The 16,468-nt window shown below is 55.1% G+C and overlaps 2 protein-coding genes across 2 annotated transcripts; both read right to left on the minus strand.

The window, feature by feature from the left end:
* Window positions 1-540: 540 nt before the first annotated feature.
* Best2 (bestrophin 2) lies at window positions 541-5,668 on the minus strand. Its single transcript, XM_027955288.2, has 9 exons — window positions 5,258-5,668; window positions 5,023-5,117; window positions 3,902-4,135; window positions 3,663-3,817; window positions 3,269-3,346; window positions 2,361-2,513; window positions 2,201-2,281; window positions 1,869-2,023; window positions 541-1,308 (listed from the first exon to the last, which is right to left on the minus strand). Exons 1-9 carry the CDS (start codon window positions 5,407-5,409, stop codon window positions 903-905), a joined length of 1,509 nt encoding a protein of 502 aa, XP_027811089.2. The 5' UTR covers window positions 5,410-5,668; the 3' UTR covers window positions 541-902.
* Window positions 5,669-9,372: 3,704 nt separating this feature from the next.
* Window positions 9,373-15,613, minus strand: Get3 (guided entry of tail-anchored proteins factor 3, ATPase). The gene is made up of 7 exons (XM_027955273.3): window positions 15,432-15,613; window positions 14,502-14,649; window positions 11,340-11,488; window positions 11,112-11,262; window positions 10,299-10,406; window positions 10,011-10,208; window positions 9,373-9,728 (listed from the first exon to the last, which is right to left on the minus strand). The coding sequence occupies exons 1-7, from the start codon at window positions 15,590-15,592 to the stop codon at window positions 9,597-9,599; spliced, it is 1,047 nt and encodes a 348-aa protein (XP_027811074.1). The 5' UTR covers window positions 15,593-15,613; the 3' UTR covers window positions 9,373-9,596.
* Window positions 15,614-16,468: the final 855 nt, after the last annotated feature.

Raw genomic sequence — 16,468 nt, forward strand, 5'->3', positions numbered from 1 at the left:
TGGCTTCTGGACATAGTAAAGGTACAGTTGATGAAGTTTGCTGCTGGGTTGATGTAGATAGAGGCAAATGAGAGAACAGAGGGTCCTGAATGACTTTAGGTTTTGGCCTTATCACTTGGAAAGACAGAGTTGACACACACAAACAAGGTGGGACAGGTTGGGGAGCTTTGGATCATGTTACCTTCAAAGCGTGAGATCTTCACATGCAGAAGTCAAGGAGGCAGCTGGTTCTCTGAGTCTAAAGTCAGGGATATGATCCTGGCTAGACTTCTAAATTCAGGAGGGACTGGCAAATGATATAAGTGAAAAACAGGAACCAAGTGCAGTTGTGTACACCTGTGCTTCCAGGATTGTGAGTTCAATGCCAGTCTCAGCAACTTGGGCCCTAAACTCTTTTTTAAAAAGAGTTGGGATATCTCAGTGGTGAAGCACCCCTGAAGTACTGCAAAAAGCAAACAACCTGGAAGAATGCTCAAACCTTAGTGTAATGTCTAGTAAGAGAAGTCACATGAACAGTTTGAGTACAAAAAAAAAAAAAAAAACACCCATAGTTTATTAAGCACCTACTATGCCCCAAATGCTTTAAAAGCATCATTTCATTTTCAGGACAACTCCATGAAGTAGGCACTCACAGCTTCATGGAAAGGAAAGAGCATAGGCAGGACACTGATGGAGACCACTGGGGCAGTAGGGTTGGGAAGTAGAGCTGGGGTGGGGAGCATTTCTGTTCAAAAGCTGGGAAAATCCCTGGCCACTAGCACAGTGCCAGACCCCCATGTGGAGCACCTGGCCACCTAGTGAAAAGTGGGCTGGCCTACTTTCTATAGGCCCCCAGGCTTATGCAGCCCTGGACTGCTGCTTCATGCTTGTTCCCTGTCATTAGGGGTCCTAGCCCCGGGGTCTCAGGCCAGATTCTCTTCCTCTTCACCGATAGGGCTGGGCAGCCAGGGCGGGGCCGGTCCCCTGGGTCCAGGGATGGGCACGGTGGTGAAAGGCTCTGCAGCAGGTCCAGGAATGGGGGCAAGTGGCTCAGGACACACGGGGGGCTCGGGCTCTGGTTCCCGCAAGCCGGGGTCGAGCAGCGGGTCCCCGCAGCTGCACTCCGTGGCTGAGCCATCGGGGACGCCGGTGCATGCACAGCTGGAGGCTTCTGACACGCAGCTGTTCTTTCGACGCAGCAGGGACAGGCGCCGGCCCAGCAAGCCTCCTCCGGCGCCCGCCAGACGCTGCAGGAAGTCTCCCTGGGCCTCCCCCAGCGGGCCGTCTGCGCCGTCCAGCCTCTGGAACTGCATGTCCTCCTTGGCCAACCTGCGGACCGGACCGACAGTGGGTGGGTGCTGCAGCCTCGCCCCTCCATTTCTTCCTTTTTTCCCCCCGTGCTGGGATAGAATCCAGGGTCTCCCGCAGGCTAGGCGAGATCCTCAGCCCTCACCCTCTATCTGATTGGTGAGTGAGATAGAGACCCAAGGAATTCCCTGGCTCCACCCACTCCTTTGTGTCACTTATCCTCAAAGACTTTCAGCCCCTTACTCCAGAGCCTGGCCTGATCCTCTGGCTCTGCTCACAGATATCAAAGCCTCATCCATGGCGCTGTCCTATCTTGGGTACCACCTCTAGTACAGACCTCAGCCCTGAGATCCGCCCCAATCAGTGGCCCAGTCCTAGACCTTGACCCCTCCCCATCCCCAACTCAACCTCTGTCCTCATTACAGTTGATCTTAGCTCCAAATTTTCAGACTTCAGTCCTTGGCCCTGTCCTTGGCCCCTATAGACCCTTCAATCATCCACAGAGCCATAAGCTCCACCCAGTGTCCCCCCAGTGGTCTTGTCCCTAATGGTCCAGTCCACCCAGTCCAGTCCTGGCTCACGTGATGTCAAAGGTGGAGCCCTGGAAGGAGGGCTGCTGCAGCAGGAAGGCTGTGGCCGCCGTGTAGGGGGCGCGAGCCTCTGTGGCGTCCCAGTACAGGTCCTTCTCCAGCACAGCCAGGTCATCATACATTTCATCTACAGCCAGCATTGATACCTGAGGGTGCAGATACAGAGGTCGGGGTGGGGTGGAGCCCTCAGGACCAGCGGGACCATGGTGAGCAGAGAACCAGGGGTGGTCAGGGAGAGGCCCCAGCAAGTCTTGGTGGGGAAGGGGCCAGGGCCAGGGCGGCTGGGAGGGCTGGTTGTGGATGATGGCCCTGTGGAGCCTCACCTGGAAGTTGCGGTCAATCAGAAAGTTGGTCTCAAAGTCATCGTCATCTTCTCCAAAGGGGTTAATGAGCTGCTCTGCTACCTGAGTGGGGAGGAAGGAGGTAGGTGGAACCTTGAGGACCTTGTCCCCACCTTCAGGCCAGCACCAGGGCCCCACTCACCTTGAGCCAGCCCACATAGAAGAAGAACTGCAGTAAGGTGAAGATGGGAAAGCACAAGTCCAGGCTGTGGTCTTTGTAGCCCTGCACAGGGTCCAGGAACTGGCGGCCAATGAGGCAAGCCAGGAAGTAGCTGTAGACTGCAATGGTCACCACCTGTGGGTGCGTGGGCGGGGGGAATGCCCCAGGTCAGTGTTTCCCCCATCTCAGGGGGTTATTGAGAGACCAGGCTAAACTGGTCATGATGGTGCAACTCCAGAGATAGGGAGAAGGATGGAAAGTTGGAGGCCAGCTACAGCAGCTTAGCAAGGCCCTAAGGAAGTTAGTGAGACCCTGTCTCAAAATAAAAAAATTAGGTTGGGTGCGGCGGCGCAAGCCTGTAATTCCAGCAGCTTCGGAGCCTGAGACAGGAGTATCAACAAGTTCAAAGGCATCCTCAGCAAAAGTGAGGTGCTAAGCAACTCAGTGAGATCCCGTCTCTAAATAAAATACAAAATAGGGCTGGGGATGTGGCTCAGTGGTTGAGTGCCCCTGAGTTCAATCCCTGATACTCCCCCTCCCCCCGAAAAAAATAAAAAGAGCTGGAGGGCTAGGGTTGTGGCTCAGAGGCAGAGCGCTTGCCTAACTCCTGTGAGGCACTGATTTCGATCCTTAGCACCACATACAAAAATAAGCAAATAAAATAAAGTCATGCTGTCCATTTACAACTACAAAAAGGTGGGGGGCTGGGAATGTGGCTTAGTGGTAAAGCGCCCCTGTATTCAACCCTCCCCCAGCAAAAAAAAAAAAAGACTAATCAAAGATCACATGCCCTTGTGATGGAGTTTTAGCTGGCCCTTACTCTCCCCCAAGACTAACACATCAGGGACCCTGACACCAAGTATAAAGGGAGGGAGGCAGAGTGGGGTTACCTGGGTGTAGACCAGAGGTATGCTAATCCAGTCGTAGTGAAAGAGCATCCCACACTTGCCCCGAAAGACATTCAACTCCTGGGGGTGGAGACAGTCATGAAAGAGTCAGAATTGTGGGCTCATAAGTTTGGGTCCCTGAGAGGGAGGCCGGGGGTCTCCTCCTAGGAAGTGGGAGTGTGTTTCTGAGAGCTCCAGGGAGAATATTTGGTGGTGAGTGTACAACTGGAGTGCACCTGGTATTTGCCCCATGGAAATAAGGCGCACCTGGTGGGGCCTGACAGGTGAGGGTCTTTGGAATCTGCCTTTGCGGGAGGTGCGTGGCAGGCCGCGGTGGACGCCGCACAGGGTGCACTCTCCCTGCTGGTCTATATTAATGACTTCCTAGTAGGCCCACCTCGAGCAGCAGCTTAAGGGCGCTGTTGTCGCGGATGCGGCCCTCTCGCCGGGCCTGTGCCGCCAAGTTGGAGAACCACACGCAGGGCACCCAGTACTTGTTGTAGGACGAATTCAGGTTCTCAAACTTCTTGCGCTCTTCGCGGGTCATAAATCCTGGGTGGCGAGGTCCGGGGTTACTGGCCCCGCCCCCCGTCCTGGCCCCGCCCCCGCCCGCCTAGTTTAAGGCCTGAGACTCACCCGCTTCCACCACGTGGTCTATGGTGGGGAAGCGCTTGAAGACAGCGGTGCTGACCGAGCGCAGGATGAGCACCGCGGAGAGACCTGCGTAGCGCATAAGTGTGCGACGGTAGAGGCGGCCTCGATCGTCGCGCCCGTGCACTGTGCCCGCCACCACGCACATGAGCGCGTCAGGTAGCGGCATGCAAAGGTACTGGTTCCACCAGCGGTGCACCACTAGCGTCACGTAGAAACCTGGGGGCGAGCGGGGGATGGAGGCTCAGCAACCACACCAGGAGTTTAGGAAGAGAAGGGTTTGCATCAGGAACACCTGCCCCGCTGGTCACCCTGAACATGTGGGGCCATTTGGGCTGAGAACCTGAGGATCCAGCCCTGAGGTCAGAGAGGTTAGAGCAAGTTGGGTCACCCTGGCTACTTGGGTGTTACTTGGGATTGGGGATTGGGATCCCAGTATGGGGGTGGAGACCAAGCGCCCATGTTATTGTTATACTAGTCACAGGAAGCCACTGAGGTGGGGCCATGGGAACTTGAAACACCCAGGGGGGAAGTTGGGTTTTGGAGATATAGTGTACATCCTGGACACCTGGGCAGGCTTGTCACAATGGCCACAGGAGCCCCTGAGCCGGAGCTACTGAAAGAGTTTGGCACTGGGTCTACATCAGGGAACTCTGAGCAGGATGGGTACCCCACCCAAGTAGGGAGAGGGAGGCTGGGTCACATGAGATCTCTGGGGGTTGGGGGCCAAGACTTTCAGAAATGCACTCCCCACTGACTTGAAAGAATGGAGTCATCTAGGGGCCCTGGGGTTCAAGATGTTTGTGGGGAGCACTAGCAATCTCATGCAGAACAGGTGAGAGTCCTTGGGTGGCCCACAATAAGCCTATGGGTAAGACGGAGCTCCCATGGGAGCATCTCAGGGGATAATGACCAGGTGATAGCCAAGGTTTCAGGTTGTGAGGCCACTCCCGCATTCTTCATGGTATAAAACCAGGAGTGGGGACCCGTGGAGATTGGATTTGAAGGGGGAGCCTCAGGGGCAGGACTAGGGTTCTCCAAAGAGTAAGAATGGGAATGGGTTTCTTAGGGACATGGGAATGGGGCATTCAGGGGCGCGAGCGCACCGAGCACGAAGGAGACTGGAATGAGGCTGGCATACTGGTCGCAGTAAATGACAAGCTTCTCAAAGTAGCGCTTCTGCTCTTCCGCCAGCACAAAGCTGCAGGGTAGGGGGTACGGGTCACCGGTGAGTCGCCTTCCCAGGGGCTTATCTCTTGCCACGCCTTTTTCCCTCCCCTAAACACCCTATCCAGGCCAGTGGGCTGCACCTGCAGGCACCCCCCGTCCCCGCCACCTCACCGGTAGGCGGCGCTCAACGCCATGTAGAGTCCGAGGAAACACAGCAGTTCACGCCACAGGAGTTTGTAAATGCTCCCACGCCACAGCAGCAGCAGTTGCGAGAAGCCACCGAAGCGGGCGTTCGCCACTCGGGCTGTGTAGGTGACAGTCATCCCGGCGCCCGTCCCTTTGCGTCAAAGAAGAAGGGGCTCTACTGGATGTGATACTGTGGTCCGAGTAAGAGGGGCTGGGAAGGAGCCAGGTTGGGGGCTTCAAGCCAGGGCAGAGAGGTGCCAGCTCAGAAAGCCGCACAGTCCCCACCCCACACTGGCTGTCTGCCCCAGGACCCCTCCACCCCCTGGGTTCTGGCCCTTCCCGGGTGCCCTGCTCCCAGCGCTGCTTCATCCTCCCTTACCCCAGCCCCAGTCTACCTCTCCAACCCCTTCCCTGGACTCCTGGTCCCTGCTTCTTGAGCCGACTTCCCCCAGCCCTCCCCGCCCAGGTCCTAGACCTTTGAGTCCACACAGCTCCTGAACGCCCTCCACCCAGGCCCACCTCCTTCACTGAACGCCCTCTACAGCCTTCCCTCTGCCCTGAGTCCCCAGCGCCTCCTGTTTCTAAATTCTTGGGGCTTGGACACTCCCTTTCCCTCCCTAGTCCCCCACTCTGGCTCCCTCTCTCCACTCCCCAGCTCTTGCCCGGGCCCATTCTCCCCCTGCACTTCCCCTGAAGCCCTCTGAATCCTCCTCCCTAAGACTTCAAGGTCCCCATATTCTGTCAGTCAGCCCCCAGCCTCACAGTGACCCCTCTCCAGTCACACTGCCCGCCATGTCCATTTCCCCTTGGATGGCCCTGGCTGTGCCCCTCCCCCTTTTCCTCCAGGGGCCACCTTAATCTCTCCTCCTCTATTACCTGCAGCTTTTCAAGCCTTCCACTCCCCACCCCTAGGTAACCTGGCCCAAAGCACACCTGTCCCCAAGGCCCCTTATTCCCCCAGGCCTGGGCCCTTCTCACCTGTGCTGAGAGTGACTGGTGCAGGGACACTCAGGGACAGAGACTGAATGGGCGGGTGGCTTCAGTGTTGGGTGGGGCTAGACCCTGGGAGGGAGGGGGCTGGGGAGTGGGCGTGGGCAGCCCCTCCCTAAGCCATCCCCCTGGGGTGAGCTACAGTCTCAGAACTTTGTTTGGAGAAGTCTGCCAGTTTGTTTCCTAGGGCAAGGGGAGAAATCTGTCCTGTCCTTCCTTGCTCCTCCCCGACCTGCTCCCAGGCAAGTCCAAGTCATCTGGAAGCTGGAGCTGGGGGAGGGGGCCGCAATTGTCTCCATCCCAGACACATGCACATTGCTGAATGAGGCTGGTTCACATCAGATACCTCCAATAACACTGCCACAAAGATATACATAGAAGCACACATTCAGCTTCCATTAACAGCCTCACACAACCACCGGACATATCCTGGAGGGCAGTGTGGCAGTACATACTGCCATAAAGCCTTCCAGAGTCACACATGGCACACCTAGCTCTATCCAGGCAGATGGATCCTGGACACACCAGGCTCTGAGCTCACAGACACACAAGGTGCTCTCAACAGCTTCAGAGGACCGGCAGAGAAGGGATTCAGGGGGCTGCATTGCCTCGTGATGGCACAATGTATAGACAGGCGAGTACACAGAACCAGACAGGGGCAGACCCCGCCCCTCCAGGACGCTTTTCATACACAGGCTATGGCTGCAGAGGTCTTCATCCCCATCTCCCCTGGACAAAAATCACACACTGAATGTGGGGACACCTCCCTTCAATACAGTGGCACATAGACCCAGGACAGAGGGGCGTCCCTCAGGTCCCTGAGATTTGCCAGTGTGGCAGAGATATAATCACACAACAGCAATTGTGGAAGAGCAGTTCCACCGATTATAAGCCCCCAGGAACCACTCACCTGGATTTGTACATTAATATATTAAAGCAAGCTCCTCCCCAGTGCTTCCTGGCTGTGGTGTGTGCACACATACCCATACACACTCGGGTCTCAGACACTCAACATTGGCATGAACACACAAACTTGGGTACATAGATCCTTGTTCCCCATATTTGGCAAGGATTTGGGACAGATGTTCCCTCTTTACAGGCACACCTACAAAGGGGGCATTCCCAGTCTGGCACAAACTGCACCCCCCACTCCATCCCCCGACCTGGAGAACATCTGCATGCAGACCAGTGAGGGAGGGGCACAGGCTCAGAGTCCTGGCAGGGGGGCAGACACTTGAGAGGGGGCGGAGGCAGGAAACCCTCAAGTCCACGGTGCCCTAGGAGCTCGGATGGCTATGCGCAGCACCACCCGGAGGCCCAGCCAGCCAGGACATGGTGTTCCCAGACTGGCAGATGTCTGCCCCGCCCGGGGTAATTAGGAGCCAACCGGCTTAGGCTGGCCACCCTCGGACCCGAATCTCCGCTGTCCAGCTGCCGGACAGCCTATAAACAGGAGCCAGGGGGCAGCTGGGGTGACTGGGGCGGCACCCCAGCTGCCAGACCTGGGGAGGGAACAGGGTCACCAGGACGTCCTTCCGCTAACTGCAGCTAGACCTTCCTTGCTCATCCCCTCTTCCCCAGCTCATGTCCCCATCCACTCCTGACTGCAGGACCTCTGGGGGCGGGAAGCAAACTGCCTAGCACGCTGCTGCTTCACCTGCTTGGTAATTGTAACACCAATAACAAGCAGCTCTCCTTGGCAGGTCCCTGCCTGCGAAGGGAAATGCCTGCGTATTTCATCTCTGAATCTACGCGCTGGAGTATACGCAATAGCTGCTGCACCTGCCACTCCCACTTTCTAGGTAGGGAAACTGAGGCTCAAATGACACAGCTCTTTCATGGAAGAGCTGGGATGGGAACCAGGCAGTGTGACCAGAAGCCTGGGGTCTTTACCACCACCTGCACCCCCTTTTGTTTATGTACACCACCCCAACGTGTCCACACCTGCTTGCACACACCCTGTGAAGCTGAGTGGGGGACACGTCTAGGCTCGTGGCTGGGTTCCCTTACACACACACCCTGGCACGCCCAGACCCTGGGTGTGTACACCCTGAACACTGCTTCCTGACTCTGTACCCCTAGTCCCAGCTCCGGTTTGGATCTTGCAAACACTCAAGGTCAGGCCCTGTCCTGAGCTTTCAAATGTGGATGACAATGGCTGTGGTGGCACCAGCAGAAGAATGAAGAGCGGGGGCCGAGGGGGTCCTTTTGGGGTGCCTTCCAGGTCACCGGGCAATCTGGTTAATCTGTGCCATGGTTCAAAGAGTGGCTATACTGAGGTCCCCACTTCAAGGATGAGGAGACCAAGCTAAAACAGCAGGAAGCCCAAGCTGCAGGCCAAGCCCTGTGCAGATGGGATCAGCTTTCAGGGACCCAGCCTGAGTGCTCTGCCATCCTGTCCCTTGTCAGTCCCACTGTTGTGGCCCTTTGCTGGGAGGGGCTGATGCCATCCCATGGAGGCAGGAATGGGGGGTGGGTGGAGATTTTTAATCCCCAGTCTGGCAGGCCCAGCCTCTGCCCAGGGTGCCCACTAATTCCCAAACCAAACAGCAGGCAGCACTGGGCCCGCTGCCTGCTTAATCTGCTCCCACCAGCCTGTGGCTGCCCAAAGGACTTCTGGGTTCCCACACTTTTTTTACCCCTTTGGTACCAGGGATTGAACCCAGGGCACCCTGCCACTGAGCTAAATCCCCAGCCCTTTTTATTTTTTAAGACAGGGCCTCCTTACCTTGCTTAGGGGCTTGCTAAATTGCTGAGGCTGGCCTCCAACCAGGGATTGTCCTGCCTCAGCCTCTCACGTCACCAGGACTACAGTCATGCACCACCCCTCCCAGCTAGACCCCACCTTCTTGAGCTTCCAAGGAAGTGGGCAAAGGCCCATCTGTCTCTTCCATTCCAGGCATCAGTCTCCTAAGCTATGCAGAATCAGAACAAGGCATCCCTTATCCAAGACACCCTTTTTCCAAAATTGCCATGATGAACGTGCATCTCTATTAAATCTCTGTTGTGAACTTGCCCTCTACATGTGCCACTTTGCACAGTGCACAAACTGTGCAAATGTCCATGGAGGTGCTCACCCCCAGCCACACCTCCCGATACCAACAAACGCAGTGGTTTAAGATTATTTTATTGAGGAGCGAGAGGCAGGGAGAGGTGGGGGGCAACTACAGCTCCCCCAAGCCCCACCAGGGGGAACAGACCCTCTCTCTGTCTCCTACCCCCCAAGTGGCTCCCCCTGTACTCTGGGGGACTTTGTGCAAACTCTGCCCCAGGGGGGGAGTAGGTAGGGTGAAGGGTGGGTATGAAATGGCAGCAGCTGGGGATGGTGGTGGTGCTACTGGGCACTGGGGGGCTTGTAGGGCTCCAGAAGGAGGGCAGAAAAGGTGTTGACCTTGTCTGCCCCCCGCACCTCATGCGGTAACAGCGGCAGCTTCACGATGTGGAAGTCTTCATACAGGTCCTCCATCTGCAGCCAGGGCAGAGGGCAGAAAGCAGAGATCAGGGGACAGGAGGACAAGGACAGAGAGTGGGTCTGGTGGGCAGAGGCTTCACGGTGTCGTAAGTGGGAGTGGTGCCAGTGAGGCCACTGGACTAGACTTCCTGCTCCCAGGGTCACCGCTACCCAGGTCAGGTCAGCCACAGTCCTTCAGGGACAGTATGATCTGCAGTGGGGACGGAGGGGGGGATGGAGGGGAGGAGGAAGGGCAGAGGTGTCTCTGCTGGCCCAGGGCTGGGTGGGCAGGCACACCTGGTCCAGGTACTTGGCCTGGATCTTGTGGCGGGCCTCACACATCTTGCAGGGCTTCTCGGGGTCCGGGAAGACAAGCTGGTTGACAATGATATTGTGGGTGTCAATCTTGCACTTGGCTAACTCCTGGATAAGTCGCTCTGTCTCGTATAGGGACAGGAACTCAGCAATGCACACGCAGATGAAGGTCGTCTGTTCCTGTGGGGCAAGAGAAGACAGTGAAGGGTGGGTTCCAGTCCTGTCCCCACCCCCAAGGAGCCTCTTGCCACCTGCTGGACCAGGACTCACAGGGTCCTTGAACTGTTCACTGACGGAGCGAATGACGGGCAGGGTCTCCTCCAGCTTGGAGGCCAGCTGGTCTGCGTTCATGTCGCCCAGGCCTAGCATGTTGCACATCTGTGGGGAGGAGGGACAGGCTCACTGCCTGCCGGGGTTGGGAACTCTCTAGATTCCTGGTAACCCCTGGTGGTATGAGGTATGAGCCCTGGAGCAGACTCCAGGGGTTAGTCAAATCTCAGCTCTGCCATTTTGGTGGGAATCATGGTCAAAGGCCTGGACCTCCTGGGGCCTCAGTTTCCCCATCTGTAAGCCTCTGAGAGCCCTTGTGAGGTGAGCTGGGACGTGTAATTTTCTCAGAACAGTGCTGGGCACATAGTAGGTGCGCAGTAACTGTTACTATCTGAGGCTAGGGGATCATGTGTGCACCACGGAGGTAGAGCTGGAGGTGTTCAGAGAGTCCTGGTAATAACCACGGGGCCACTCTCAGAACCTCCACTTGACAGACAAGGAAGGTGGTGCCCAGACAGGTGAGCCGCCATGCTTGAGTGGAGCCGGGCTGCACAGGGAGTGCAGAGGGGGTGGGGGTGGGCCATCTGGCTCTGGACGGACTTCCAGGCTCTGTCACCACTTGGTGGATGGAGCCAGGGAGAGATTCCTGCCTGCAGGATGGGGGAGACGATCCCTCCTCCCCCACAGTGAAGACAGTTTCACCCAGTGAGAAATATGAACAGAGAGGGGGAGAAAGGGTGTTTGTGGGGGCACATCTGGGGAACTGGGGGCCCACTCCCACTCGGGTGCCTGGATACCCGGGGCCCCGCCTGCCTGTGAGATGAAGGGGCTGATCTGGTTCTTGATCTGCATGAGGCGGCCCAGGCCCCGCTCAACGATGGTGGGGAAGTTGAGTAGCCTGAGCGTGTGGCCCGTGGGTGCCGTGTCAAACACCACCACCGAGAAGTTCATGCCCTTCACCAGCCTGAGGGGAGACAGGGGTCAAGCCTGCTGCGGCCTCTCTTCCAGGGGCAGCCCCCACCCCAGCCAGCTGGACCTGACCTCATGACCTCAGCGTAGCTCATGGCCTCATCGATGCCTGGGAAGGCGCTCATGGCCTCCTGCATCATCTTCTTGCCCATGCTCAGCATGTTGTCCTCCTCAAAGAACTCATCGGGCAGCTCCGCCACGCCCAAGCTGGGGTCGATCTCCTGGGGGCCGAGGGGACGAGACTCAGGCTGCTGTGACTTCTGGGAGCCTTCCCACCTGGGCACAGGCCAGAGGGAGCCAGTGCAGGGCTCGGACCACAAGCCCTTCCTTAGGTCACAGACTTCCCTTGGGGACTTATGGTCTGGCACTGTTGCAGTCAAACCTTCATAAACCAGTGGAGAACTGCAAACTGGGACCAGGCCTGTAAAAGGACGCTGAAACCCACCACGGGGCATTGACATGGCTGTTTCCCACCTGGAACTTGGCTCCCCATGATTCTCCCATGACAGGCCCTGACCTCTTCCAGATCTTTCCTCTGCTGCAAGTCTTTCTTGAACACCCTATTTAGCAGGGAGGCCTAGCACCCTCTCTGCCCTGCTTTCCTCTCTCCCTAACACCAGCCCCTTCTCACACCCCAGAAGGCTTTAGTCATGTTTGCCTGCTGTCTCCTCAACCAGAACTCCCAGCCCCATGAGGGGCTGGGGGTTCCTGTCTTGCTCACTTGCTGTGTCCCCAGCAATAAGAACAGTTCTAGGCACAAAAAGGTCCTCAACATGTATGTGGAATCCTTGAATGGATGACTAGGCCGGGGGTTCCTGGCAGCCTGGGTTCCATGCTTCCCTAGCTTCCTCCTGGGTCAACTCTTCTTGGTGGCTTCATGGTGAAGCCCCCAAGTTGCCCTCAGGGTTATCTCTCTGTGGGGAGCTTGTACTCTCCCAGTACACTTGCCAAGTCAAACTCTTGATGCGTTATTTCTAGTGAGAGGGTTACCTCTGACTTCCACATTCCATTGTTGGACTTGAACATCCTTTACTTCAGCCTCAGATACTCTAAGAGTCACTGTGTCCCTGTCCCCTGTACACTGTCAGTGTCCCTCTTGGTCAGCACTCTTACCCAGCCCAGGCTCCAGAGGTTGCTTCCCTCTTCCCTCTGTGGCTGACGAAACCCCTGCTCTGCTGCTTCTTAGCTATCTGTGTTGTGCACCTGAGGGCCTGAGCACACCTGACCAGTAATTCCTGATCACAGAATTCCAATGGGCCCTCTTCCTGCTCTCACAAGTGTATATGTGGCGTCTTGTCCCTCCTCAAACTGCTTTGTCCTACTCACTGCTGAGGCCCTCATCTCAGAGGCGTGAAAGAGAAGTTACTGGCTGCCGGCACCATCGGTTTCTTCTGTTCCCTGCTGCGTTCCTGACTCTGGCAGAGCCTAAGTTCTGGATGGTGTGCAAGATGAGACTCATTCTGCCTGAGGATCACTGTCTTCCAGAATCACTTGTTCCTCCCTGTGGGCACATTCCCAGCAGCAAACAAACATGTTCTACAACTGCTTTTCTCAAAACAGCCCTTGTTAACAGGAGGAGTAGCACTACTTCTGGGATTTGTAGTCCCTGCTACTGAGGACGCTTAGGCAGAAGGACTGCTTGAATCCAAGACTTCAAGGCCAGCTTAAGTAAAATAGCAAGATCTTATCTCAAGCCTGCTGTGGCCTCTCTTCCAGGGGCAGCCCCCACCCCAGCCAGCTGGACCTGACCTCATGACCTCAGCGTAGCTCACAGCCTCATGGATACCTGGGAAGGCGCCCATGGTGATCACATGTCTGTGATCCCAGTGGCTTGGGAGGCTGAAGCAGGAAGGACAGAGAGTTCAAAGCCAGCCTCAGCAAAGGTGAGGCGCTTAGCAACTCAGTGAGACTCTCTCTCAATAAAATACAAAATAGGGCTGGGGATGTGGCTCAGTGGTCAAATGTAGTAACCTCTCCCCAGCACCCCACCACCACCAAGATCCTATCTCCAAAACAACAACAACAAAAAAAACTACCCTGGGACAACAACTTTTAAATCAATGCTAACCCTCCTCAAGCTTCAGGTTCATACATTTAAACTACTGTTATGGTATCCCCACGTAAGTAGGCACCTCAGATTCACTGTGGACAAATCAAAATTCTCCCCCATTCTCCCTGTACTGGGAATTGAACCCAGGGGCACTCTATCACTGAGCTACATCCTAGCCCTTTATTTTTGTATTTTGAGATTGGGTCTTGCTAAATTGCCCAGGTTGGCCTTGAACTTGCGATCCTCCTGCCTCAGTCTCTCAGTTACTAGGATTACAGGCATGTGCCAACACTTGCACCAAAAAATCAAAACAATTAGATCCCAGGGTCCCTCCTAAATCTGCTCTTCTCCAAGTTTTTCCTATCTCAGCTACTCAGGAAGAAAAAATAAATGATATACTGGATTCAATTTTTCTCCTCTCCAGTTAAAACCAAGCAATCTCTCTGCTTTACTTCCAAAATGTATCCAAAATCTAACACTCATCCCCCAACATCCTGTCCCCATGTGAGACCTGGCCACTATCTCGGCACTTACCTGCTTATATCCCCAGTCCCCTTGTTAGTTTACCTGCTTCCACCTTTGACTTATGATCCAATTTCCATAGGACAGCCTCAGAGAACTTTTCAAAACATAAATTTGCCTATGACAGTGCTCTGCTTAAAATGAACAGCTTCCTGCAGAGTGCTGCAGTGCATGCCTCCTTCACATGCCTATAATCCTAGTAACTTGGAAGGCTAAGGCAGGAGAAACCAAGTTTGTGGTCATCTCAGCAAATCAGCAAGACCCAGTTTCAAAATAAATAAAATGGACTACAGATGCAGTTCACGGGCAAAGTGCCCCAGGGTTCAATCACCAGTACCAATAAATGAGTTAAATGAAACAAACAGCTTCCTAAGAAATTTAGAATCAAAGTCAAACTGCTCATAGTGGCTGCAGAGTCCTATGCCAACTTCCGACTCCTCTTTCCCTTGCTTGTGCTTACTTAGCTCCAATCACTCTTGCCTTTTTCCTGCTCCTCAAACATGTCTTCCTCTTCCTCTGTAGGTATGTTGAGGAAGGGGTAAAACTGGAGAGATAAAATACAGAATGAGCAGAACATGGAGTCTGCTAGTGGGTGCATCTAAGAAAGGAAAGGACTGAAAGGTCTCTTCCATAGGTTAGGAGCTGAGCCCTGCTTCACTTACCATAGCAAAGAGGTTGTCATAGCCTTTGACCTTGGTAGGCACCTTGGAAAACTTCTGGTCAAAAGCATCTGAGATGTTGTGGGCTGGGTCTGTGGAGATGATCAGAACACTCTCACGCCCCTTGGATAGCTGGACCGCTAGGCTGCAGCTGCACAAAGGAAAAGTCAAAAAGTGGGGAGGGAGGCATGGGGCCCTGCTCCCTGTGCCTGCAAGGGTCTGAGATACAAAGACCTAGATCAGAAGGGTCTTGAGAGATTATTGATCACTGCGGGATCAAATCTTAATGCCTGCAGAAGTGCTCTCTCTGACCTCACCTACTGACTACTCCAGCTGAACTAGAGTGGTAAGTTTCAGCTGACTGAGTCTGGTTTGGTACCTGTTCCTTTGCTGGGCACAGAGTGGCATGATCCAGCTGTCCAGTCGGCATAGTTTGCTTCTGTGCCTCCTCCCTAAACTCTAAGGTGAGAGATCCATTGCACTCCCCGGTAAGGATGGATGGTTCAGTCCACTTGTCCAGGATAATGTGCCCCAAGGACCCATCACCCTTTCACAGCTGATTGATACAATCTGATCTTGTACCCTTTCCTCACTCTTCAGCAGACCAGGATAGCTTGCCCTGGTGCCCTTCCCTCTACACTGAGCTCACTTAGGTACGGTACAGCTGACTGGGATATCTAAGTGCCCCTCCGCCTCGCCATGCGCTGGATACACTGAAGTTCGGCACTTGAGCCCCAACAGGGATAGCGTAACTTACAAAGTGCCAGGCCACCATTCAGGTGGAACCTTTCATTCACTGCAAGTGAGTACAACCCAGAAGACCCCGACCCAGCCCCCTACGCCGGCTCGGGTGGAAAAGCCGGTTCCGGGCCTCCCCTTCGGTCAGTGGTACATCCCACCCGCCTTCCCGAGCCCCCACCGTAGCCTCCTTACCTGCAGGTGGTCTTGCCTACGCCACCCTTGCCCCCGACGAAGATCCACTTAAGGCTGCGCTGCTCGATGATGTTGCTAAGCGTGGGCTCCAGCGGCTCCACATCAGGTGCATCCTCGAACTCCTCTGCTTCAACCCCCCACCCGGCCACCCCCGCCGCCATCTTGGAACCGGCTCACGTGATCAATCGGGGCGCACCATGCAAAGCGACTACAGGGAAAAATTGTCTACCGCATTCCTGTCGCGGGCAGGAGTCTGAATTAACTTCCTCATGGGATGACTTTTGTGTGATAATAGAAGCTATTGTTTTACGCTTTTAGAGCTCACCTTGTCGGCCTCTTGTCTATATTTTTCCAAGGTCTCCTCCTGCCCAATGAACACATTGGTACGGTCCAGTCCACTCCCCTTCACTGATTGGACCCTAAGTCTTTCAGCCTCCTTTCATTGGTTACATATTTTCTTACTTCCACCAGTCACACTCACGACGTGGTAGCCGCCAACCTCTCCTTAGCAACCAGCCAAACACCCTGTCCAAGCGTTTTCAGTGAAGTTAGACCTGAGGTCCGTCCTAGCTCCATTCTATAGGCTCAATTTCGTGTCGATCATTTTCCCCCTGTTCTCCAAGTTGGGCTCCAACATCCCCTCAGGTCCGCCCTCTGGTGTGTCTGTTATTCAATTGGCTGTGAACTACCTGGCTTCTGCCTCAAACCGGTCATGGACAAATATAGGTGGATGGACACGACAGGTCCCTGAGCCGAATGGGTTAGCTGGAAAACAACTCCAGTTGTTTCTTCAGATCCGTGTCTAATACGCCCTGAATCCTCGTGCTGGGCAAGAACCATATCTGCAACCGCGCTCCTTGTTGTAGAAGGGATTTTGACTCCGGAAAATCTTCCCGCACTTGGCTCTCTGTTTGAGGGGAGACTCCAAATTCAGCAAATTCCCTCTTTGAACCCCTGCCCTGGGGCAGGAATACAAGCAGGGCTTCAGGCCCTTGGCGGCGACCCCAGTCCAGAACACTTTTACCCTTAGAAGGGTA

The sequence above is a fragment of the Marmota flaviventris genome, chromosome 1, assembly GCF_047511675.1.
Source record: "Marmota flaviventris isolate mMarFla1 chromosome 1, mMarFla1.hap1, whole genome shotgun sequence".
Classification (NCBI taxonomy): Eukaryota; Metazoa; Chordata; class Mammalia; order Rodentia; family Sciuridae; genus Marmota; species Marmota flaviventris.

Bases quoted from the DNA above. Each gene is read 5' to 3' on its own strand.
- Best2 (XM_027955288.2), bottom strand. From the start codon at position 5,409: ATGACTGTCACCTACACAGCCCGAGTGGCGAACGCCCGCTTCGGTGGC. The intron at 3,818-3,901 runs GTGAGTCTCAGG...CTCGCCACCCAG, and splicing joins AGACCACGTGGTGGAAGCGG to GATTTATGACCCGCGAAGAG. The intron at 2,514-3,268 runs GTAACCCCACTC...ACGCACCCACAG, and splicing joins TACCTCTGGTCTACACCCAG to GTGGTGACCATTGCAGTCTA.
- Get3 (XM_027955273.3), bottom strand. From the start codon at position 15,592: ATGGCGGCGGGGGTGGCCGGGTGGGGGGTTGAAGCAGAGGAGTTCGAG. The intron at 10,209-10,298 runs GTGAGTCCTGGT...CTTGCCCCACAG, and splicing joins GTGAACAGTTCAAGGACCCT to GAACAGACGACCTTCATCTG. The intron at 9,729-10,010 runs GTGTGCCTGCCC...CCCTGGCTGCAG, and splicing joins AGGCCAAGTACCTGGACCAG to ATGGAGGACCTGTATGAAGA.